The sequence below is a fragment of the Pristis pectinata genome, chromosome 20 (assembly GCF_009764475.1).
Source record: "Pristis pectinata isolate sPriPec2 chromosome 20, sPriPec2.1.pri, whole genome shotgun sequence".
Taxonomy (NCBI): domain Eukaryota; kingdom Metazoa; phylum Chordata; class Chondrichthyes; order Rhinopristiformes; family Pristidae; genus Pristis; species Pristis pectinata.
In genome coordinates, this window is record NC_067424.1 from 3,491,936 (window position 1) to 3,517,563 (window position 25,628).

Below are 25,628 nucleotides of genomic sequence, written 5' to 3' on the forward strand. Positions count from 1 at the left end.
TTAACCTCATCTTTAACCATAAGTCACCTACCGGATACTGAAGGGCCTAGATAGAGCAGACATGGACTTTTATCAGTGGGAGAGTCCAGGATCCGAGGGCACAGCCTCAGAATAAAGGGACGTCCCTTTAGAACTGAGATGAGGAGGAATTTCTTCAGCCAGAGGATGGTGAACCTGTGGAATTCATTGCCACAGAGGGCGGTGGAGACTGTGTATTTAAAGCCGAGATTGATAGGTTCTTGATCGGTGAGGGGGGTTCAGGTTTATGGGGAGAAGATGGGAGAATGGGGTTGAAAACAAAATTCAGCCAGGATTGAATGGTGGAGCAGACATGATGGGCTGAATGGCCTAATTCTGCTCCTATATTTTATGGCCTTATGGTCTAATTTGAAGTTTCCTGGATGGTCCAGAGTGTGGGAGATGTCATTCAGTGAGGTAACTCGCCTAACACAGGAACCGTCTCACCCCAAGAACTGCGTTGAGGAGGTGGTTCCTGAGTCTGGGCCACTGGCTGACGGACGCTATGAGGGCAATGTGAGTGTGGATGCCGAGAGAGGGCAGTGGCTTCATCCTCCACAGGTGACACTCTCCCTCGCTGAGCAATCCCTGGGGCGTAGATCCCCGAAGGGATCTGACCCCTCGAAGCTCCCACCAACAATGGCAGAGGCCGGAGCTTCGAGTGTGGCCTCTGCCTGTGAAGGCCATGGTGGGGAGGAGCAATGGGTGAGGGGGAAGGGGTAGAGGGAGGAGGGACGGGGGAGGGAAAGGGAGAGGTGTAGAGAGATGAGAGAGGGAGAGAGGGGGGAGAGGGATGGGGAGGGATGTGCAGAGAGGGGGTAGAGGGATGGGGACAGTAAAGCATGGGAAAGGGGGAGTGGGAGGGAGAAAAGGGAGGGGGAAGAGGGAGTGGGAGGGAGAGGGAAGATAGAAGGGGAGAGAGGGAGTTGGAATTGGAATTGGTTTATTATTGCCACATGTACCGAGGTACAGTGAAAAACTTTGTTTTGCAGCCATCCATACAGGTCATTTCATTACAACAGTGCATTGAGGCAGTACAAGGGAAAACAATAACAGAATGCAGAATAAAGTGTTACAGTTACAGAGAAAGTGCAGTGCAGGCAGACAATAAGGTGCAAGGTCATAATGAAGTAGATTGTGAGTCAAGAGTATCTATCGTACTAGGGGACCGTTCAATAGTCTTATAACAACGAGATAGAAGCTGTCCTTGGGAGAGGGAGGGGGTGGAGGGAAGTGGAGGAAGAAGGTGGAGGGAAGGAGGGAGGGGAGAGAGAGGGGAGACGGAGGGGGAGAGGGTTGGGAGAGAGAGGGAGAGAGAAGGGGGGAGAAAGATAGGTAAGTGAGGGCTGAGGGAGACTGGTGGGTTGTGCAAGCCTTGGTATGTTCTGTAGACTGAGGAAGGTCATTGGAAGGAGGATTTGAGTCATGGAAAATTCTGGCACAGAGGAACTGTGTATTGTGACTTTGCTGGTTGAAAACGAGCTTCCCACTAATCCCACCATCCAGCACTGGGTCCATAACCCTGAGGCTCCCAGCCCTTCCAGCTCACGCCCTTACACTGGTTACGTAAGGAGGGGTCCAGCTTCCACCATCCTCTCAGTGAGTTCCAGACCCCCACCTTCCGGGTAAAAACATACCTCGCCTCCCCTTTAAACCAACAATCACATTGGATAGAAACACAACGAGGGCCTCAATGGCCTCCAAAGCTAGCAACTGCCTCTGAGTTGGTGAGCCCAACATTTGCTCACACCTTCTCCTAACACCAGTCGCAGAGTGGGGGTCCCTTGAATCTATGGTTGGTTTCCACCTCCGTCCCAGTGGCAGAGGGAGAGTGTAAGTGGGTGTGTCGCAATGTGTCTGCTGTGGTTGAGTATCTGGTATGTGTGCGTGGGTGATAAGGTGGTACATGATTGGTCAGCTGAGGTTTATTGCTGAGTCCATTGACCACAAACTGTGAGATCATTCACTTGTTCCTGGGACATCACCAGGTACTGGTGTGTCTGGCCTCATCTCTCACAGTCTTTGCTGGCTTTCCCTATACCCAACATCTAGGACCTCGCTCCGAGTCTCCACCTCTTCCTCAGGATCTTAAAGTGGGCTTCAGTGGAACAGGGAGCCTGTACTCTGGTGCCTTTGTATTCTCATACGTGGAAATCACCAGTCCATTCATAATCCTTCCTGAAGGAGGCAGCAACTTTGGAGTCATGTGTAGTCCAGATTAGGTAAGGATGGCAAATTTCCTCCTCTGAAGCTGGTAGTTTCATGATCACTGTTACTGAAACTGACTTCTCTTTCAATTCTAGATTTATTTATTTAAAAGAATTTAAATCCCCGAGTTGCTGTGGTGGGATTCGAACTTTATGTCCTTAGATCTATGAATTCAGAACCTTCACCACTATTGCTGTTGTCAGTGATGCCAAAGCTGGTGGTTTGATTCAATCCTCCGTTTTTCTCTGAGAAGCAGGTATAACATCAGTTAGTACCGACCGGCAGGACAGTCCCACTTAATGTGTGTTATTGAACGAATCCTGCTTCGTCATGGTCTGAGGTACATGAACATCAGGCAGTAATGACAGTGGGGCATGGGAGCTTCCCTCACTCGCTAATGACTTCCTGGGCATTGAGAGGAGGGTCAGGAATCAGAGATTGAAGGCGATTGTCAAAGGAAGTGGAAAAAACCTGGTGTAAAAATTCACACAGCAAGTTGTCTGTTCTTGAGTTCACTGCTACCAAGATGAGGTCCTTATTTTGGCATGTTATTTTCCAGCTGGGTCCCCATGTTTGTGATTCTCCCACTAGTGAAAACATTCCAACATCTACCCTGTCAAGCCAACTTTGGATCTTACAGGTTTCAATAAGGTCACCCATCATTCTTCTAAACTCCAAGGAACACAGACCCAAACTGTCCAGCCTTTCTTGATAGGACAACCCTCTCATTCCAGGAATTATCCTGGTGAATTTCCTTTGGACTGGCTCCAGTCTCTCCCACCTGTCGTAGCCTTGAACATTATTGTCTGCCTGTACTGCACTTCCTTTGTAACTGTAACACTATATTCTCCATTCTGTTACTGTTTTTCCCTTGTATTACATTGATGTACTAATGTTTTGAAATGATCTGTATGAATGGCATACAAAACTACGTTTTTCACTGTATCTCAGTACATGTGGTTGACACGAGATGTAGAATATCTTGTCAAGAGGAAGAAAGAAGCTTACCTGAGGTTTAGAAAGCATGGATCAGACAGGGCTCTGGTGAGTTACAAGGTAGCCAGGAGGGAGCTTAAGAATGGACTTAAGGTAAGGGGGCACGAGAAGTCCTTGGTGAGTAGGATCAAGGAAAACCCCAAGGCGTTCCACATGTATGTGAAGAATAGGAGGATGACTAGAGTGAGGGTAGGACTTAGCAGGGATAAAAGAGGAAACATGTGCCTGGAGTCGGAAGAGGTAGGGAAGGTCCGTAATGAATACTTTGCTTCAGTATTCACCAGAGAGAGAGAGAGAAACCTTGACGTTTGTGAGGATGGCGTACAACAGACTCTGCCATGGCATGTTGACGTGAAGAAAGAGGATGTGCTGGAACTTTTGAAAAACATCAGGATAGATAGATCACTGGGGCCGGACGGGATATATCCGAAGTTATTATGGGAATCGAGGGAAGAGATTGCTGTGCCGTTGGCGATGATCTTTGCATCCTCACTGGCCACAGGAGTAGTGCCGGATGATTGGAGGGTGGTAAATGTTGTTCCTTTGTTTAAGAAAGGGAGTAGGGATAACCCTGGGAATTACAGACCAGTTACTTCAGTGGTGGGCAAATTACTGGAGAAGATTCTTAGAGACAGGATTTGTGGGCATTTGGAGAAGCATAGGCTGATTAGGGACAGTCAGCATGGCTTTGTGAAGGGCAGGTCATGCGTCACGAGTCTGATTGAATTCTTTGTGGATGTGACAGAGCACATTGATGAAGGTTGAGCAGTGGATGTGGTGTACATGGATTTTAGTAAAGCGTTTGATAAGGTTCCTCATGGAAGGCTCATTCAGAAAGTCAGGAGGCATGGGATCCAGGGAAACTTGGCTGTGTGGATTTGGAATTGGCTCGCCCATAGAAGACAGAGGGTGGTGGTAGCTGGAGCATATTCTTCCTGGAGGTCGCTGATCAGTGGTGTTCTGCAGGGATCTGTTCTTGGACCCCTGCTGTTTGTGATTTTCATAAATGACTTGGATGAGGATGTGGAAGGGTGGGTTAGTAAGTTTGCTGATGATACAAAGGTTGGTGGTGTTGTGGATAGTGTAGAAGGTTGCTGTAGATTACAACAGGATATTGATAGGATGCAGAGCTGGGCTGAGAAGTGGGAGATGGAGTTCAACCTGGAAAAGTGTGAAGTGATAGACTTTGGGAGATCAAATTTGAAGGAGAATACACGGTTAATGGCAGATTGTGGGGGCAGATACATTAGTGACATTTAAGAGACTCTTAGATAGACACATGAATGATAGAGAAATGGGGGGCTATGTGGGAGGGAAGGGTTAGATAAATCTTAGAGCAGGATAAAATGTCAGCGCAACATTGTGGGCTGTGGAGCCTCAGTCATTAAATTCATTCAGATTGGGGATCGATAGAGCTCTGGATATTAAGGGAATCAATTTTCATTGTCCTCAATGTTGGTGCATACAGAGAACTCAAAGAAAATATGAACAAGAGTACGTCACTCGCCCTTTGAACCTCCTGTGCATTCAATATGATCTTGGCTAATTACTTATCTCAACACCATGTTCCTCATCTTCCCACGTTCCTCAGTGCTTTGTATCTAGAACTTTACCTATCTCCTCCTTAAGTGACCTGGCCTCCACAACTCTCTGTGGTAGAGAAGTCTGCAGGTTTAAGTGAAGACATTTCTGATCTCAGTCCTAAATCCCTTACCCTGTACCTTGAGATTGTGAGGCCTTATTCTAGACACCTAGACCAGAGCAAACATCCTCCCTGTGACATCAAGTATGTCACTGTCAGAATGTTGTATGTTTGAATGAGATCTCCTCTCATTCTTTTAAATTTTGGGTGAAAACAAACCTGGTTGACCTAATCCTCTTCAGGAATCAGTCTGGCGACTCTTTGTTGCATTCTGTGGCAGGTATCTTTTCTCAGGTAACGAGACCAAACGTCTGAGATATCCCTTGGATTAGGCCGAATGAATGTTGACGCTGAAAGCCAAAGATGTTACCTATCTTCGATGTTACCTATCTTCAGTGTTACTTCCACGACTCACCCATTGCAGTCACCAGAGAAAGAGAAATTAGATCAGTTGTATCAACCTGGGCGTCATCTCATTTATGGAAAGAACATCGTACAGGTTAAACAAAAGGCATGTGATCTACCCAGTCAGATTGCCATTTATAGCTCATGCATCAAACCTCCCCAAGGTCTTTTCTTTGATCTTGACAAACATATCCCATTTTATGTATCAAACCACAATACTCCATTGACTCACTAGGCCAAATAACACGAATCCTGATAAGAACAAAACAACTTTTCTGCAGGTGCTTACTCAGATGTATACTTGTCCTAAACTCCTGATACAATCTTGTCTAAAAATCTGGGTGCCTTTCAGTGTACGGGCTAAATGGATGGCAGCTGGTGGGTCCCAGGTGTTAATGATGTGGGAGATGATCACCCCTGATACTCACTCCATGTTGCCAGTTTTCTCGGGGAGAATCACATACATATGAGCTGGGTTTCCCCAGTGTTGTCAAATCAAGTCTAGTCAAGTCATTGTCACGTGCACAAGTACGTGAGGTACAGATGAAACAAAAAACTTACTTGCAGCAGTGTCACAAGGCAAATCGGTGCAGACAACACACAGAATGGGTGTGGAATTTATATAGGGGAGCGCACACATCCGGGTCAGCAGACCCTCCTTTGCGACATCGCAACAGGTCAACCCCGCCCTATAGTTCCTGCAGCCTGGCGGAAATGCGTTTTCGATTCGATACATGGGTTGACGCACCCGTCCATCAGATCCACTGTCCGGCTGGTCGCCAGCAAGTTCATCTGGCATGGCCTGCGCAAACAGGTCAGGGAGTGGGCCAGGAATTGTCAGCACTGCCAGACATTGAAAATCCAACGACACACCAAGGTCCCGCCACAGCAGTTTGAGCCTACCCGTAGAAGGTTTGACCACGTCCACGTCGACCTTGTAGGCCCTCTGCCGGTTTCAAGAGGGGCCCAGTACCTGCTTACCATCATTGACCAGTTCACGAGGTGGCCAGAGGCAACCACTCTATCTGACATCACGACTGATTCCTGCGCCCGGGCGCTGCTCACAACTTGGATCTCACGTTTTGGTGTTCTAGCCAACATCACTTCAGACAGAGGCACCCAATTTACCTCCGGCCTCTGGTCTGCATTAGCAAACATGCTGGGGACGCAGCTGCACACCACCACGGCCTACCACCCTCAATCAAACGGGTTAGTGGAACGTTTCCACCACCATCTGAAATCCACCCTGATGGCCCGCCTGCAGGGTCCTAACTGGGTCGACGAACTGCCTCGGGTCCTGCTCGGCATACGCACTGCCCCCAAAGAAGACCTCCGCGCTTCGTCAGCTGAACGCGTGTATGGAGCGCCCCTGGTCATTCCAGGGGATTTCATACCCTCCCTTCAGGACCAAGGGGAACAACCCACGGCAGTCCTGCAAAGACTGCGCGAGAGGCTCGGCAACTTGGCCCCGATTCCCACTTCTCGGCACGGTCAAGCCCTGTCCTGTAAGCCCAAAGAACTACGAGACTGTAGGTTTGTTTTCGTTCGCAGGGGCACACCTTGGGCACCGTTGCAACGACCATATGAGGGGCCGTTCCGAGTCATCAGGAATAATGGGTCCACCTTTATTTTGGACATTGGGGGCAAGGAGCAGGTCTTCACGATGGACCGCCTCAAACCGGCCCATTTAGGTCTACAACAACCAGTCGAGGTTCCAGCACTGCGAAGCAGAGTCTGACCTCCTAAGCAGTGGCTAACTCAGCCCATGGACCTTGGGGACCATATCGCCGGTTCTGGGGGGGGTTGTGTAGCGACTCACCGTCCGAGCAAGCGAACCGGCTCAGCAGTCGGGTCGCGTGTCGTTGAAGCGGCGAGGCCCAAGATGGCGGTGGGCCTCCGTCTTCCCCGAGCGACAGGGAGAACCCGCGCGCGGGAAAGGTTTGATGACGTGGCGTATACGTCATTGCCGTTTTGAGTGGGCGGGAACAGGCTCTCTTAAAAGGCCTGCGCAAGGCGGGAAAATAAACCAGTTCTGTTCTGAAACTCTTGTGTTCATTCTGCGGTAGCAACCGCTACAGTTTATATAGGGGACCACACACTTAATTTTATGGAGTTTATATAGGGGGTGCACACCCAATTTTATGGTTTATATAGGGGGTGCACACCCAATTTTATGGTTTATATAGGAGAGCACACACCCAGTTTTATGGTTTATATAGGGGGTGCACACCCAATTTTATGGTTTATATAGGAGAGCACACACCCAGTTTTATGGTTTATATAGGGGGTGCACACCCAATTTTATGGTTTATATAGGGGAGCACACACCCAGTTTTATGGTTTATATAGGGGTTGCACACCCAATTTTATGGTTTATATAGGGGGTGCACACTCAATTTTATGGTTTATATAGGAGAGCACACACCCAGTTTTATGGTTTATATAGGGGGTGCACACCCAATTTTATGGTTTATATAGGGGGTGCGCACCTAATTTTATTGCGTTTTTATAGGGGAGCACACACCTAATTTTATGGAGATTATATAGGGGAGCGCACACCCAGTTTATGGAGTTTATATAGGGGGTGCACACCTAGTTTTATGGAGTTTTTTATAGGAGAGCACACACCTAATTTAACCTGATTTAACCTAATTTAAGCTGATTTTATGGAGCTTTTGTAGAGCAGTGATCTTCTAAGGTTCCTGGAACCTGGCTGGAGAGTTATTTCATTACGGCTGTAAGTAAGGCAGAAGATTCAAATGTAGCCCAGAACTTACAGCTGCTCCATTGGCCAGAGTCACCCACCTTCCACAGTGAGGTCCTGGCCATTCTTGGCTGCCCGGCAGTTCGGTGGGTCAGTAGTGGGGAGAGGGGTGGATGGTGGGGGCAGAGTTGGACGGACGCAGCACCACCCAGGACATGCAGTGTGTTGGGTGACGCCAAGGAACTTCTGGACATGGACTCAATCAGAGCTCCCCAAAGAGAAATGGGTTGTTGGGGGGAAGATAATTTGCAGGGCTCCAGAGAAGGACCAGGGAATGGACTGACTGGCTTATCCTTCAAAGAGTCAGCATCCAGTCTGAGGGCTGAATGGCTTCCTTCTGTGCTGTAACGATTCTATGACTCCACAACTTTTGCCATTTGACCAGAAACTGAACAGAAACAGAGCACTGCGGCTACAAGAGGCGGTCGAGCTACATCCTGAAATAAATCGCCATTCCTTCAGCATCGCTGAGTCCCCACATGGACTGTGGTGGTTCCAGAGATGGTTCACCCTCTAGCCCTGCTGTTTATTGATATAGTGGTTAAGTTACTGAGTTAACAGCCAGAGTTCTGCACATTTGATCCAGAGACACGAGTTCAAATCTCACCACTGCTGGAGGTTTCATATTTCATGTTTCTCGTGACATAGGGGACCATTCAGCCCATTAAGTCCACGCAAGCTCCCAGAGCAGTCCCCCAATTATTTGCCTGCAACTTAATTTGCCCCACATTCCCATCGACTTCCCCCAGATTTTACCCCTCACCTACACACCAGGGGAAATTTACAGCAGCCAGTGAACCCACCAACCTGCACGTCTTTGGGATGTAGGAGGAAACCGGAGCACTCGGGGGAAACTCACGCGGTCACAGAGAGAAAGTGAAAACTTCACACAGACCAGCAGGAGAGGTCAGGATTGGACCTGGGTTTCTGGAGCTGTGAGACAGCAGCACTAACCACCGTGTCAACCTCAATTTAAATTTAAATTCATGTAATTAAGTAAATCTAGCATCAGTTTTCCATTTCAAAATATGCATTTGTACCAATTGAGTCATTTACTTACAGGTTCCTCATATTGGCTTCCTTCCACCTCATTTCTACTCCCGCAGCTCTATAATGAGAGTATGTGGCCAAGTCCCCTTCCATCTGTTTCCAGCTCTCCATTCTTACCACAAAAACAGGCTTGAGGTTAAGATGAAGGTCAACAATCTAAACAACATTGCACAAGGACCAAGGTGTTATTTCAGAGAATGTAGCAAGGTCAAGATAAGAACTGTTATTTTTCCCCTTGTAAACAGCAGAAGAATCGTAGTGACTGTCCCATTCCTGGTGATAAAGTGCGTAACCTACAGATTTAATTATTGCTAATGATAAGTCGATTGTATAAAAGAGGCAGTTGAAGTCCGCAGCAGAACAGTGACAGGATGGCAAAGCTTCTCCTCGGAACAGGTAAGCAGCTTTTGTCATTTAATTCGGTTTAATATTTTGTGAAAGATTCAGGTCTAGGATTAAATGAGGATGAGAACAAGTTTTATTAAAAAGGTGTTAATTTTTTTTGTATTTTCGGACGTTAGTTCACCATTGCTGGAACTCTGTTGAGATGCTTTGAAGCAAACTCAGTAGTTTTGTAGTTGCTGATTCTCCACTAAATCCTTCATGGAAGCATCATCCATTGGGAATATTCTTTTGGAATGCAGAAGACTGTGAAGGCTCTGGCTTGCAGCTGATTGGGATAACCTCAGTGTTGCTTCACAGGCACACTTGCTCAGTTATTAACCAATCATGAAGTTGATGGGTTAAACTTAATAGAGAAACAGACTGCAGATGCTGAAATCTAGATGAAAAACACGGTGATGCTGGAGGAACTCAGCAGGCCAGGCAGCATCCGTGGAGAAAAGCAGGCGGTCAACGTTTCGGGCCAGGACCCTTCTTCAGGACTGAAGATAGGAAAAGGGGAAGCCCAATATATAGGAGGGAGAAGCAGAGCAGTGATAGGTGGACAGAAGAAGGGAGGTGGGGTGGGCACAGGGTGGTGATAGGTAGATGCAGGTAAGAGATAGTGATGGGCAGGTGTGGGGGAGGAGGGGAGAGCAGATCCACCGGGGGATGGGTCAAAGGTGAGGAGAGAGAGGGAAAAAAAAGTAGAAAAAAAGAGGCTAGGAAAGGGAAGAAGACAAGAAGCCTGGTTGGGGTGGGGGGGGTGGTTACTTAAAGTGGGAGAATTCAATGTTCATGCCATTAGGCTGCAAGGTTCCAAGACGGAAAATGAGGAGCTGTTCCTCCAGTTTGCACTTGGACTTCTCCTGGCAGTGGAGGGGGCCGAGGACTGACATATCAATGATAGTGTGGGAGGGGGAGTTGAAGTGACTGGCAACGGGGAGATGCAGATCGCGGTTACGGACAGAGCTCAGGTGTTCTGCGAAACGGTCACCTAGTCTGCGTTTGGTCTCACCAATGTAGAGGAGGCCACACTTGGAGCACCGAATGCAGTAGATGATATTAAGGGAGGTGCAGGTGAATCTCTGTCTCACCTGAAAGGACTGTTTGGGTCCCTGGATGGAGGTGATGGAGGTGGTGTAGGGGCAGGTGTTGCACCTATGGTGGGGGCAGTGGAAAGTTCCCGGGGTGGGAGCGGGATGGGTGGGTTGGGGGGGGGGAAGGAGTGAACTAGGGAGTTGCAGAGAGCGCAGTTCCTGCGAAAGGCAGAAAGGGGTGGGGAGGGGAAGATACGGCTGGTGGTGGGGTCCCCTTGGAGATGGTGGAAGTGGCGGAGAATGATGTATTGGATACGTAGGTTGGTGGGGTGAAATGTGAGGACAAGGGGGACCCTATTCCTGTTGGGTCTGGGAGGGGTGGGGCTGAGAGCAGAGGTGCGGGAAATGGCAGAGATACGGGTGTGAGCTCTCTCGACCACAATCGGTTAATGGTGGGTTTGAAGCACTAGGACTTTCTTCCTCAGCTTAGCCTCCTCGCAGTGCCTGTCTAAACAGGTTAGAAAAGCAGAGGGATGTCACGCAAGGGTGTTGATACAGGCTGTATGATTTCACCCAGAAGATTTCACTTGCAGGAATGTAGCCAGAACATTGTTCATTTCCCTCCAACAGATGATGCCTGACCTGCTGACTTCCTCCAGCATTCTGTGTGTTGAGCCAGAACTTTGTGCATGATGTCAATTTCTAAATGGGGAGAGACTTCAGAAACCAGAAGTGCAAAGGGACTTGGGAATTCTAGTGCGGGATTCCCTAAAAGTTAACTTGCAGTATGAGTCGGTAGTAAGGAAGGCAAATGCAATGTTAGCATTCATTTCCAGAGGAATATAAAAGCGAGGGTGTAATGCCGAGGCTTTACAAGGTGTTGGTCAGACCACGTTTGGAGAATTGTGAGCAGTTTTGGGCCCCATATCTGAGGAAGGATGTGCTGGTGTTGGAGATGGTCCGGAGGAGGTTTATGAGAATGATCACAGGGATGAAAGGGTTAACATATGAGGAGCGTTTGATGGCTCTGGGCCATACTCGCTGGAGTTTATGATGAGGGGGGGATCTCATTGAAACCTACCGAAGATTGAAAGGCCTGCACAGAGTGGATGCGGAGAGGATGTTTCCATCAGTGGGAGAGTCTAGGACCAGAGGGCACAGCCTCAGAATAGAAGGATATCCCTTTAGAACAGAGGTGAGGAGGAATTTCTTCAGCCAGTGGGAGGTGAATCTGTGGAATTCATTGCCACAGACGGCTGTGGAGGCCAAGTCATTGGGTATATTTAAAGCGGAGGTTGATAGGTTCTTGATTAGTAAGGGTGTCAAAGGTTATGGGGAGAAGGCAGGAGAATGGGGTTGGGAGGGAAAAATAAATCAGCCATGATCGAATGGCGGAGCAGACTCGATGGGCTGAATGGCCTAATTTTGCTCCTATGTCTTATGGCCTTATGGTCTTCTGCTCATTACTCCATGACTCTATGAGTAAAAGCATCTGAACATCTGCCCTGTCAAGCCCTCTTTGATTCTTATATGTTTCAATAAGGTCACCCCTAATTCTTCTAAACTCCAAGGAATACAGACCCAAGCTATCTAGTCTCTCTTGGCAGGACAACCCTGTCATCCCAGGAATTAGCCCTGGTCAATCTCCTTTGCACTGCCTCTACTGCTACTATATCCACATAACCAAAAGCTACAGATACTTACCAAAGGGTCTGATGGTGCAGGTGAAGGGAAACCTTTTCCCCTGACTCAGGAATCTAGGACTGGGGGCATAGTATAAGAATAAAGGGTATGTCGCTTACGACTGAGATAAGGAGACATTTCTTCACTCAGAGAAGCTGTTGAGGCCCTCACTTATTCATTAAAAATAGGGATCGATTGATTTATGGACGTCAAGGGAACCTGGTAAAGTGGGGGTCATGCAGGAAAAAGGTGCTGAGGTAAAGCTCAGCCATGATCTTGATGAACGGTGGAGCAGACCCAAGGACTGAATGGCTGATTCCTGCTCCTAATTCTTACATTCTGAAGTGTTACTTATTACGGCAAAAAATTCTTGGAATTTCCAATGGAAAACATGACAATCAGGTATCATGGAACTTGGACTACCCTGTGGTTTTAACACAACTCTTCTACTGGCATCTTCATCCCATGTCCCCCACTTCTTGAACCCCCCCCCCTTAGTCAGGGCAGGTTTCTCGCATCTACTCTCTCTAGACTCTTCATGATTTCAAATCCCTCCATAAGATCCCCTCACAACCTCCTCTCTTCCAGAGTGAACAGTCCCACTTTCTCCTGTCACTCCACATAACTAAACTTTCTCATCCCTGGGATTATTTTGGCAGATCTATTCTGTACCCTCTCCAAAGCCTTCACAACCTTCCGAAAGTATGGTGCCCAGAACTGAACACAGTTCTCCAGCTGAGGCCAAACCAATGCTTCCTCGCGACTTCCTTGCTCTTGTACTTGATGCGTCTGTTGATAAAGCCCAGGCTCTCGAATGTTTCTTCAAATACTCTCTCAACCTGTCCTATAACTTTCAATGAATTATGCTCATATACCTAGGATCTGTCTGTTGCACTCATTTCAGTATTGTGCCCTCTAGTTTATATTGCCTCTACTTATTCTTCCTACCACAATATAACATGAAGTGTTTCTCAGCATTGCATTTCATCTGGCACCTCCCTGCCCACTCCACCAATCTGTTATATCTCCTTGGTGTCCATCACTACTCTTCGGGTGAGGTGTCATTTGGAAATGTGGAACTGCCGCCCTTTACCCAAGTCTAAATTATCAAGATATGTTAAGGGGAGTAGTTCCACTGTAGACTTCCCTTCAGTCCCATTGACAAACCTTTCTCCATTCATGGAGACAACAAGAGATTCTGCAGATTCTGGAATCTGGAGCAATACACAAAAAGTGCAGGAGGAACTCAGCGGGTCAGGCAGCATCCACGGAGGGAAATAAACAGTCGACGTTTCGGGCCGAGACCCTTCATCGGGACCGGAAAGGAAGAGGGTAGAAGCTAGAATGTGAGGGGAGGGGGAGGAGCACACGCAGGCGGGGGACAGGTGAGTCCAGGTGAGTCCAGGTGATAGGTGAGTCCAGGTGAGAGGGGGAAGGTAGGTGGGTGGGGGAGGGGGAGGAGATGTAATAAGCTGAGAGGTGATGGGTAGAAGAGGCAAAGGGCTGAAGGAAGAGGAATCCGGTGGGAGAGGGCAGTGGACCATGGAATAAAGGATGGGGGAGGGGAGGAGAGGAAATGGGCAGGTCATCAAGGCAGGGGAAGGGAGTCACAGGAATAAGGGAAGACAAAGGAGTGGGAGGGGGGAAGTAAAAGAAGGGGTGTGGTTACCGGAAGTTAGAGAAATCGATGTTGAGGCCGTCAGGTTGGAGACTCCCAGGGCGGAATGTGAGGTGTTGTTCCTCCAACCTGCGCCTGGCCTCGACGTGGCAGTAGAGGAGGTCGTGGACAGACATGTCAGTATGAGAGTGGGATGTGGAATTGAAGTGGGTGGCCACTGGGAGTTGGTCTGAGACAGTCACCAGGAAGGAGTTGGCGGCAAGTTTTGGGGCATCAGCTTCGGGAGACCAACGTGTCTCTCCAATGTTGAGTTGAGAAAATATCATGTCCCATCAGGACTGGACAAGTAATGTGAATGTGTGGAGTAATTGAATTACTTCACAAGTAATGTTAAGTAGTCGAGAGCTGGTGGTCATGTGACAGCAGTGTAGTTGTGTATGCTGACTGCTTGTCTTCAGATGAACTTGTTAAAGAGCAGTGTATGACTCAGGGATAGGATGAGCTGAAGGATAGATCTTTATAGTTTCCCAACCACTTATGTAACAGCATCATTGTGTAGAAGCAACAGTTCAGCAAAAGCTGCTCATATTTCTAACACACCCTATGTTCTCTGTTACAGCGGTGGTCTTGTTGGCGTGCCTGCAACTGGGTGAGTCTTTGTGCATCTCAAGTTTTGCTTCACTTTGTCTGTTGGGTGGAGGCATTCTGCTGACCCCTGTTTCCCACCCACAGGCTCTGCCTACAGACTGGTTTGTTACTTTACAAACTGGGCTCAGTACAGACCAGGAGCAGGGAGATACCTGCCCGAGAATGTGGACCCCTGCCTGTGCACCCACCTGATCTACGCTTTCGCTGGGATGAAGAACAATGAGATCGCTACCTACGAATGGAACGATGTGAAACTTTACCATGAATTCAACAGCCTTAAAAACAAGTATAGTTTCACAATAACCACTAACAGTGTTTCTGAAATGTTAAGCATGCAGGGTTTCGACCTGAAGTGTCGACAATTCCTTTTCTCCAACAGACGCTGCTCAACCCAATGAGTTCCTCAAACAGATTGTGTGTTGCTCCAGATTCCAGCATCTGCAGTCTCTTGTGTCTCCATTATGTGGGAACTTTACGTTTTGTTTTAAGTTACAAAATTTTCATGACTGAGCCATGGGTGGAGTGGAGCTGATTTGGGTCCAATTAGCCTTAATTCAACCATTAATTCACCAGTTTCTTGCTGCAAGCAAAGAAACATCCTGCACACACTCAGCATTTTTTTGAATGGTTGATCAAGCGAACAGGTTGTTTTGAAGAGTACGTAGCAAGATTCTACTTGTCTTAGGTACTGAACTTTATGCAAGTCCACCATGTGCACATACCTGTTCAATGCCCAGAGTGAGCAGGATATCACTGAACATGTTTTAATCCTCCCAGCCACCTACAATGTTGGTAAATGCAAAGTCATCCACTTTGGAAGGAAAAATAGAAGATCAGGTTATTATTGTGAAAGATTGCAGCATGCTGTTGTGCAGAGGGACGGGAGTGCTTGTGCATGAATCGCAAAAGGTTGGTTTGTAGGTGCAGCAGGTTATCAAGAAGGCAAATGGGATGTTGGCCTTCACTGCTGGAGGGATTGAACTTAAGAGCAGGGAGGTTATGCTGCAACTGTACAGGGTACTGGTGAGGCTGCACCTGGAGTACTGCGTGCGGTTCTGGTCTCCTTACTTGAGGAAAGATATACTGGCTTTGGAGGCGGTGCAGAGGAAGTTCACCAGGTTGATTCCGGAGATGAGGGGGTTAGCCTGTGAGGAGAGATTGAGTCACCTGGAACTATACTCACTGGAATTCAGAAGAATGAGAGGGGATCTTATAGGAACATATATATTAAAGGCAGTGTTTCCACTGGTAGGTGAAACTAGAACTAGGGGACATGACCTCAAGATTCGGGGGAGTAGATTTAGGATGGAGATGAGGAGAAGCTGCTTTTCCCAGAGAGTAGTGAATGTGTGGAATTCTCTGCCCAGGGAAGCAGTAGAGGCTACCTCATTAAATGTATTTAAGACACAGTTAGATATATTTTTGCATAGTAGGGGAATTAAGGGTTATGGGGAAAAGGCAGGTAGGTGCAGTTGAGTCCACGGCCAGATGAGCCATGATCTTATTGAATGGCAGAGCAGGCTTGACGGGCCAGATGACCTCCTCCAGCTCCTGTTTCTTATGTTGTTATATTCTTAAACACACGTCAGCTCGGTGATAAGACTACTCCCTACTTATTACACCTCCATTTGTTGGTGGTTTTGAAACCCTGCTTCCATGCCACCTACTTTCCTGGTTTGAAAGGAGATTTGCTCCATTTATGTTGTCCAGGGCGATATTCAGGAGAAAGCTAATAACCTTTTAACTCCCGGGTGGACGGGACTAGCTCGCTGGGCAACACAGTCGGCATGGGTGAGTTGGGCTGGGTTCTATGCTGGATGATTCTATGACTCTATGATGCTATAACTTGCAAAAAAGATCATAGAATTGTTGAGTCATAATTCATGTAAACAGGTCCTTTGGCCCACCAAGTGAGACTGGCCCATTACTTATGAAACATTGTTGCACTGAGTTTGCCCCTCACTTTCTCAGATATCCGTGTGCCCTGCGCTGAGGCAAATCCTCTCAATTAAGTATAACGCCAAAAGAACAGAAGATCTGGGAATTCCTGAAAAGTTCAGAAAATGTTCTGTTGCTCTGAATGTTATTCTAAAACAATATTTTGTTCATTTTCCCTGCAGAAATTCAAACCTCAAGACTCTCCTGTCCATCGGAGGCTGGAACTTTGGAACTCAGAAGTAGGTTGGAAACTTTTTATCTGGGTGTCGGATGACAAGTAGATCATTTCCAGTTATTTGTGATATCAAATGTACATGATTTGGAAATGATATTCATGTAGCCTTTGGTAAATATATAAGGGATTATCCTACAGTAACCTGAGCAGTGTGCAAATTGCAATTTGAGTAATGTAGGTGATTCAGGCCAGCCTGAGAGCAACGATAATGTTATTTTCAGAGAGAATCATTGTATGTGATACATCAGGCAGGTATAGGGACAAGCCACTTGAGCACTTAATGAGGGAATGGGTCAATCTGTACTTGATAGGATGTGGCAGCAGAGTCAGTGCATTACTGAGCTAGGGTTTAGAGCTGGACTGTTCCCACTGTAGCTGGGGAATTGTCACAACAATCTACCTGGTTCACTGATGTCCTTTAGGAGAGGAAGCAGTCAACTTACTCAGTCCAGGTGAAGGGTCTTGACCCAAAATGACGACTGTCCATTCCCCTCCACAGATGCTGCCTGACCGGCTGAGTAGTCCATCCTTACCCAGTCTGGCCCTCAGAATCACCAATAACATTGTCTTAATTGGAAAGGCACAGCATGCCTCTTGGGGAGAACTAGAGATGGACAGCAAGTAGTAGCCAATGCAGGGAGACCCCATGCTATGAATGAATAAGTAAAAAAAATACTTTCCCATTCAATGCCCATATCCCAAATATTTGCAAATCTATTGATCTCTATCTAGTCTGACAACCAATTATCAAAGGCAAAGCCCCTGAGTGAAGAAATATCTCCTCATCTCTGTCCCTCAGACATGGACCTTTCCTGTACGAGGAAGACTGAAGATTAGTAGAATTAGCAGAGATGGAAAAATGCAACAAATATCTGTTTTATGACTGGAAATTATTACTGATTTCCCGGTTTATTTTGGAAATGCTGAAGGATACCAAACCGTTAAATAGCTGCTGTTGCAAAGACCAGAATGCATCAGTTCTGATTCCTGCCTCCCATCCTTCCTTCCTCCAGATTCAGTGCGATGGTCTCCACAGCAGGAACCCGCCAAATCTTCATAAAGTCAGTGATCAGCTTCCTGCGGGGCTACGGCTTTGATGGTTTGGACATAGATTGGGAATATCCTGGGTCTAGAGGGAGTCCTCCTGTTGACAAGCACCTCTACACTGTCTTGGTACAGGTAGGATCAAATATATTTAACTACATGATTCATCAATTAGTTAAACTAAAAGAACTGTCAAATATATCCTCTCGAGATTCTCACCAAGGACAGATTTTCATAGATTAGATGAAGGAATTTATGAATTCCCATAGAGTCTCAGAGAGATAGGGGCGGCACTATTACAGCGCCAGCGATCGGGGTTCGATTCCCGTCGCTGCCTGTAAGGAGTTTGTGCGTTCTCCCTTGTCTGCTTGGGTTTCCTTTGGGTGCTCCGGTTTCCTCCCACATTCTAAAGATGAACGGGTAGGTTAATATGGGTTTAAAATGGGCGGCGTGGACTCATTGGGCCAGAAGGAGCTGTTACCATGCTGCAAATAAAATTAAAAAAAGATACAGCACAGAAACCAGCCCTCACCCCACCAGATCCATCCCAACCATCTATTCCCATTTCTCCCAATCCTACATTAATCCCCATTTTTTTTTATTCTCCCCACATTCTCATCAACGCTCCACAGATTGCTACCACTCACCTACACACTAGGGGCAATTTACAGTGTCCAATTTACCAACCTGCACGTCTTTGGGATGTGGGAGGAAACTAGAGCTCCCGGGGGAAACCCACGTAGTCACAGGGAGAACGTGCAAACTCCACACAGACAGCGCCGGAGGTCAGGATTGAACCCGGGTCTCTGGTGCTGTGAAGCAGCAGTTCTACCTGCTGCGCCACTGTTTAATGGCGGCGTCATTAGCCACTCTGACAAAAGTGTTTGTTATCAACATAAGTTAATTAAAACAATATTAATTAAAATAACAGATAAAAGAACACAATTCACTTACCTTCATTTACTCTTTAATGATGTTCGGTGACGCTGTTCTGCCACCACTTGATGCACTGGCTGTAGCTTGTGAAGCTGACCCAGAGAGTATCAGACCCTCCACTTCAGCCCTTTAATGAAATACTCCTTGACTCAGAGCTGAGTCCAGGGGCATAGCAAGAGGCAAATGTGCCTCCATCTGACTTCCAGTGATTTCCCTACATTGCATTGCCTAGGTGTGGAACTCGTGAGCGGTCTAAGTCACAGAAGAGGAGCTGGGTGCTCAGTGTGACCATCAGACTGCGTTCCTCCCTCTCCTGGTCCCAGATTCATTTTATGGAACCAAAAAACACTTTAATTGGTGATTAAAAGGCCTCTTTCCATCACACAAACCAGCCTCCCTTCCATTGACTTTCTGCTACACTTCTCGCTGCCTCAGGAAAGCAGCCGACATAATCAAGGACCCCTCCCATCCTGGTCATTCTCTCTTCTCCCCCCTCCTGTCGGGCAGAAGATACAAAAGCTTAAGAACACGCACCACCAGACTCAAGGACAGCTTCTATCCTGCTGTCATCAGACTCTTGAACGGAACTCTTCTACGCAAAAGATGAACCCTTGATCTCTCAATCTACCTCGCCGTGGCCCTTGCACTTTACTTGTCTGCCTGCACTGCACTTTCTATGTAACTGTAACACTATATATTCTGCATTCTGTCTTCTTTTTATTACCTCGATGTACTTATGTATGGAATGATCTGTCTGGATGGCACGCACACAAAAGCTTTTCATGTGACAGTAATAAACCAATACCAATAAGGGAAACTTTGACCACTCTGACCCGTAGGAACTGATGGCGGCCTTCGTGGCTGAGAGTAAGAGCAGCGGGAAACCAAGACTGTTGCTGTCAGCGGCTGTGGCCGGCGGGAAGAGTAACATTGATTCTGGATATGAGGTTCCTCAGCTTGGACAGTGAGTGTTCTTCAGAACAGATAACTCAACTTTTACTTGCATGTTTTCTCAGGAGTTTGACTGGTTAGTGATAATTTAACCAGTTTTTCTTCTTTCTGAGTTTCAATGGTCAGAGTTCTTTGGATGGTGATTGAGATATTATTGTTAATTTGGTAAACAGAGTGTCAGAATGACTCAGATCTCCTCTCTTGCAGGGTTCTGGACTTCTTCAACGTGATGACCTACGATTTCTATGGACCCTGGAGTCATGTGACTGGAGAAAATAGTCCCCTCTATCCCCTCCCCAATAACCAGGATACCACCAACTTGTACTTCAATGTGGTAGGTACTCAAGAAAAGGGAATCCTCCCAAACATTTTAATTCCTTTCTCTAAACTGGCATCTACCTTTTGCCAACACGAACCTGACCCCCATTTCTGTCTCTGCAGAACTACGCAATGAACTACTGGAAGAGCAAGGGAGCACCGGTGGAGAAGCTGAACGTTGGCTTCCCCACGTACGGGCACACCTTCAGACTGACCTCATCCGACACCGGGGTCTTAGCCCCAGCGGGAGGTGCAGGGCCAGAGGGGAAGTACACCAGGCAGGCCGGGTTTTTGGCTTATTATGAGGTATGAGAACATAGTACCTAGAACCTAGAACATAGAACCTAGAACCTAGAACAGTACAGCACAGGAACAGGCCCTTCGGCCCGCAATGTTGTGTCAAATCAATTACATTAGTAATAAAATGCCCAACTGAACTAATCCCTTCTGCCTACACAATGTCCATATCCTATCATTTTCATCATATCCATGTGCCAATCTATGAGCTTCTGGAACGCCCCTATCGTATCTGCCTCCACCATTACCTCAGGTAGCACATTCCAGGCACCCAGCACTCTCTGTGTAAAAAAATTGGCCCCACACACCTCCTTTGAACTTAGCCCCTCTCACCTTAAATGCACACTCTCTGCTATTAGGCATTTCAACCCTGAGGAAAAGATACTCATTGCCTACTCTATCTATGCCTCTCATAATCTTATAAACCTCTATCAGGTCTCCTCTCATCCTCCGCCGCTCCAGAGAGAACAACCCAAGTTTGTCCAACTTCTCCTCATAGCACATGCTCTCTAATCCAGAGGGCATCTTGGTAAACCTCTTCTGCACCCTCTCCAAAGCCTCCACATCCTGCCTCTAATGGGACGACCAGAACTGAATGCAGTACTCCAGGTGCAGCCTAACTAAATTTTTATAAAGCTGCAACGTAACTTCCTGACCCTTGAACTCAGTACCTCGACTAATGAAGGCAAGCATGCTGTAACATGCCACAACAACCTTATTAGTTTTACACCTTTCCCTAATCTGCCTGCATATCTGTTCCTCAATGGCTATTGGGGGGTCTGTAGTATAATCCCATCAGAGTGATTACACCTTTCTTATTTTTGAGTTCTACCTGTATAGACTCAGTGGACGAGCCCTCCATTATGTCCCCTCTGAGTGCAGCTGTGATATGGTCCCTGATCAGTAGTGCATCTACCCCCCCCCCACTTACCTCCCTCTCTATCTTTTCTAAAAACATCGAAACCCTGGAACATTGAGCATCCGTTCCTGTCCCTCTCTCAGCCAAGTCTCTGTTATGGCCAAAACGCCATAGTTCCGTGAACTGATCCATGCTCTAAGTTCATCACCCTTAATACTCCCAGCATTCAAACACACACACTTCGAACTGTCTGTCCCATCGTGTCTATTACTTTGCTCCTGCCTGTTTTACTGGCCCTGACATCTCCCTTCCTCTCAATCCCTCCACCTTCCGACTCGGTGTCTGGTTCCCATCCCCCTGCCAAGTAGCACGAGCGAACCTCTCAGCCAGGATGCTGGTTCCCATCCTTCTTGTTCAAGTCACCCCTGCCCCAGGTTCCAATGATCCAAGAACCTGAAACCCTGGCCCCTGCACCATTTCCTCAGCCACTCATTCATCTGCTCTATCATCCTGTTCCTGCCCTGACCAGCACAGGCATTGGGAGTAATCCAGAGATTACTACCTTGAGGTCCTGCTCTTCAGCCTCTTTCCTAACTCCCTATACTCACTGTGCAGGACCTCTTCCCCCTTTCTACCTGTGTCATCGGTACCAATGTGCACCACAACCTCTGGCTGCTCAGCCTCCCCCTTGAGAATATTCTGCAGCCACTCTGAGATATCCTTGACCCTAGCACCTGGAAGGCAACACACCATCCTGGTGTCTCTTTCGCGGCCACAGAATCTCCTGTCTGTCCCTCCAACTATTGAGTCTCCTATCACTATTGCTCTGCCTGACTTTACTTTTCCCTGCTGAGCCACAGAGCCGGCCACAGTGCTACTGACCTGGGGTAGACTTGTTGCTGAGGGATATGGCCACAGGGGAACCCTGCACTGACTGCTTAGTCCCCTCACTTCTCCTGGTGGTCACCCATCTATCTGAAGCCTGTACCCTGGGTGTGACCACCTCACTAAAACTCTCATCTATGAGGTTTTTAGCTTCCCGGATGGTCCGGAGTACATCCAACTCCAGCTCCAGTTCCTTGACCTGGTCAGTCAGGAGCTGCAGCTGGGTGCACCCTGCAGGTGTAGTCATCAGGGAGACAGTGAGGTTCCCTGACACCCCACATCTTACAGCAGGAGCAATGTTATCTTCTATCTGAATGTACTGAATAACCATATACTGTGGTCTACCAAAAGAAAAAAAACACCTGAGCTTTATACTGGGGATACCTGTATGATTGTAATTAAAGGAACTGCCCGAGGTCACTTAAGGACAAGTAATGGCAGTTTCTGGAACATCCTTATGTGAAACTCTAATGGTACATTTGACATCCTGAGCAAGGATCTGTCTCTGGAGATACAAGAGACTGCAGATGCTGGAATCAGGAGCAACAAACAATTTGCTGGAGGAACTCAGCGGGTCGAGCAGCATCTGTAGGGGAGAGGAATTGTCGATGTTTCAGGTCAAGACCCCACATTAGATCCTGATGCAGGGTTTCGACTGGAAATGTCGACATTTCCTCTCCCCCCACAGATGCTGCTCGACCCGCTGAGTTTCTCCAGCAGATCGTTTGTTGCTAAGGATCTGTTTCTGAGTATTTCTGCTGCACGCAGAGATACTTGAACATGATTTGTCCTCCAGCTTTGAAGGATAAAGACTTGGTGACCCCTCCATCACTGGGAGGTCTTTGACCCCTTTATCCGGCCATTGTTGGCTGCTCTGGAAGCAGTAGGTAGAGGAGGAGAAATCCCGCTGAGGAAACTGGTTCGAGGTGTATGTGCCAGCTTCATTCACAGGTCCATAGAACAGTACAGCACAGGAACAGGCCTCTCGGTCCATGATATCACAATGCCAAATTAAACTAATTTAATTTATGTATCCTTCCTGCACATACCCCTCCATTCCCTGTACATTTTTGTGTCTATTTAACAGCCTCTTAAACACCACTATCGTCCCTGCTTTCATCATTGCCCTTGACAGCCAGTTCCAGGCACCTATCACTCTCTCTGTAAAAAACCTGCCCCATATATGCCCTCTAAACCCTCTCATCTTAAAACTTTGTCCTTTGGTATTTTACATTTCTACCCTGGGGAAAAGATTCTGACTGTCCACCCTATCTATGCCTCTCATAATGTTATAAACTTTCATCAGGTCTCCTCTCAGCTGACAGTCCGGAGAAAACAACCCAACTTTGTCCAACCTCTCCTTATAGCTCATGCCCTCTAATCCAGGCAGGATCCTGGTGAACCTCTTCTGCGCCCTCTCTAAGGCCTCTGCATCCTTCCTGTAATGGGGTGACCAGAATTGCACACAATACTCCAAGAGTAGCCCTAACCGAAGTTTTACAGAGTTGCAACATGACTTCCTGACTCTTATCCTCAGCGTCCTGACTGATGAAGGCAAGAACACCGTACTCCTTCTTTATCAGCCTATCTACTGTGTGGCCAGTTTCAGGGAGCTATGGACTTGGAACCCCAGATTCCTCTGTACATCAGTGCTGTTGAGGGTCCTGCCATTAACTGTATACTTTCTCCTTACATTTGACCTCCCAAAGTGCAACACCTCACACTTGGTCGGATTAAACTCCATCTACCATTTCTCCGCCTGTATCTGTAATTGATCCATATCCTTTGATAGCCCTCTACACCGTCCACAACCACACCAGTTTTTGTGTTGTTCCATGTACTTCAACGCATACGAATGTGCAGAGCTGACCATAGTGGGCAGCTGGTACACTAGCAGCAGTTTACCATCAGAGATCAAAGCAGAAATTTTCCCCATGATCTTTTACATCATTCAGCATTCCCACCTCCCCCAGTTCTGGGTTGGGGTCCCAGGTTCTTGTTCTATTTCCTCACAGGTAGCTTGTGTGAGCTACCTGTTGATGCCAGTGTCTTTACTGCACTTTGACTGAAGTCCAAAGAGCCGCTTGGGTCCTCCAGCACCTTGGAGTGGGAACTGGCAGTGTGAGGAATCACTGATTACTTTTTAATGAAGATAAAAGACTACCCCATGTGGACAACCTTCTTCACTATCCACAACACCACCAACTTTCGTGTCATCTGCAAATTTACTAATCATATATCCTGTGTCTGCATCCAAGTGGTTAATATATATTATAAACATCAAAGGTTCTAGCACTAATCCTTTCAACTCGGAATTAAAAATAAAAATAAAATCTTCACTGAAAGTGGCTATGAAAGTGGATAAGGTGGTAAGGAAGGTGTCTGGGATGCTTGCCTTCATTGGTAGGGCTGTTGAGTATAAGAGTAAGGAAGTCATGCTGCAGCTTTGTAAAACTTTAGTCAGACCACACTTGGAGTATTGTGTGAAGTTCTGGTCATCTCATTGTAGGAAGGATGTGGAGGCTTTGGAGAGGGTGCAGAAGAGGTTCACCAGGATGCTGCCTGGATTAGAGGGTATGAGCTATAAGGGCAGGTTGGACAAACTTGGGTCGTTCTCCCTAGAGCATCAGAGGCCAAGGGGAGACCTGATAGAGGTCTTTAAAATTATGAAAGGCATAGATAGGGTAGGCAGTCAGAGACTTCATCCCAGGTAGGAATGTCAAATGTCAGAGGACATGTTTTTAAAGTTAGAGGGGGGAAGGTTTAAAGGCGACGTGAGGGGCGTTTTTTACACAGGGTGGTAGGTGCCTGGAATGGGTCACCAGGGGTAGTAATGGAAGCAGGCAGTTTGGTGGAGTTTAAGAGGCTTTTAGACAGACAATGAATATGCAGAGAATGGAGGGAGATGGATGATACACAGGAGGAGGACATTTAATATAAATTGGCATCAAGATCAGCACAACATTGTGGGCCGAATGGCCTGTCCGGTGCTGGACTGTTGTATGTTCTATGTTCTAATAGTGACAATCACCATGAAACCACCTGACTGTCAAGAATAAAATCTGATGTCCTTTCCTATTCGGGGCTGTTTACGACTCCAGACCCACCAATGTGGTTGACTCTCAACTTCCCCGTAAGGTCAAGGGGATTGGAGATGGGCAATAAGTATTGGCGCTACCAGTGACATCGGTATCCTCTGAATGAATAACAAAAAAAATCACAGTATTCAGAATATAAATATAAAATAGTGTTTAGCAGACAAGGAAGGGGTCTCATTTCAGATTGGCATTTGAGAGACCATGATATTGAATAAAACAGACGAAAGAAGAACACATAAAGAGGGCACTGCAAACCACTGATCATTTATGACCACAGTGACTTGTGCCCTAACGTCTCACTCTTCTGCCAGATCTGCACGTTCTTGGATGGTGCCACCAAGGAATGGGATGCCCCACAGATGACTCCATACACCTACAAAGGAAGAGTATGGGTCGGATATGACAATCAGAAGAGCTTTGGAGACAAGGTATCGTTGATCTTTGGTGTTCAACCTTCTGAAGTATTGTTGTAATGTTTATTGTAATATACTGCCAAAGTTCTAACAGTAAGCTTCAGAACCATACTGTAATACTGATCATTTGAATAGCTTTGTCACTACATATAGGATTTTCAGATCGTTCTGTACTCACCAGATTAAAATTTATAATATTAT

At 47.1% G+C, this 25,628-nt stretch overlaps 1 protein-coding gene across 3 annotated transcripts in view; it reads left to right on the plus strand.

The window, feature by feature from the left end:
* Nucleotides 1-2,004: 2,004 nt before the first annotated feature.
* LOC127580756 (acidic mammalian chitinase-like) overlaps nt 2,005-25,628 on the plus strand; it is a 28,336-nt gene continuing 4,712 nt past the window's right edge. The window contains exons 1-10 of one of the 3 annotated variants that reach the window (XM_052034578.1): nt 2,005-2,240; nt 9,329-9,479; nt 14,425-14,454; nt 14,538-14,739; nt 16,574-16,630; nt 17,640-17,805; nt 19,446-19,570; nt 19,765-19,891; nt 19,999-20,181; nt 25,326-25,442. In XM_052034578.1, the coding sequence (XP_051890538.1) occupies nt 9,455-9,479; nt 14,425-14,454; nt 14,538-14,739; nt 16,574-16,630; nt 17,640-17,805; nt 19,446-19,570; nt 19,765-19,891; nt 19,999-20,181; nt 25,326-25,442 (1,032 nt within the window). In that variant the 5' untranslated portion in view covers nt 2,005-2,240; nt 9,329-9,454. Of the gene's footprint in view, nt 2,241-9,328; nt 9,480-14,376; nt 14,455-14,537; nt 14,740-16,573; nt 16,631-17,639; nt 17,806-19,445; nt 19,571-19,764; nt 19,892-19,998; nt 20,182-25,325; nt 25,443-25,628 lie in introns of those variants that run through there. The other 2 variants (XM_052034579.1, XM_052034580.1) reach the window with 2 other exon arrangements.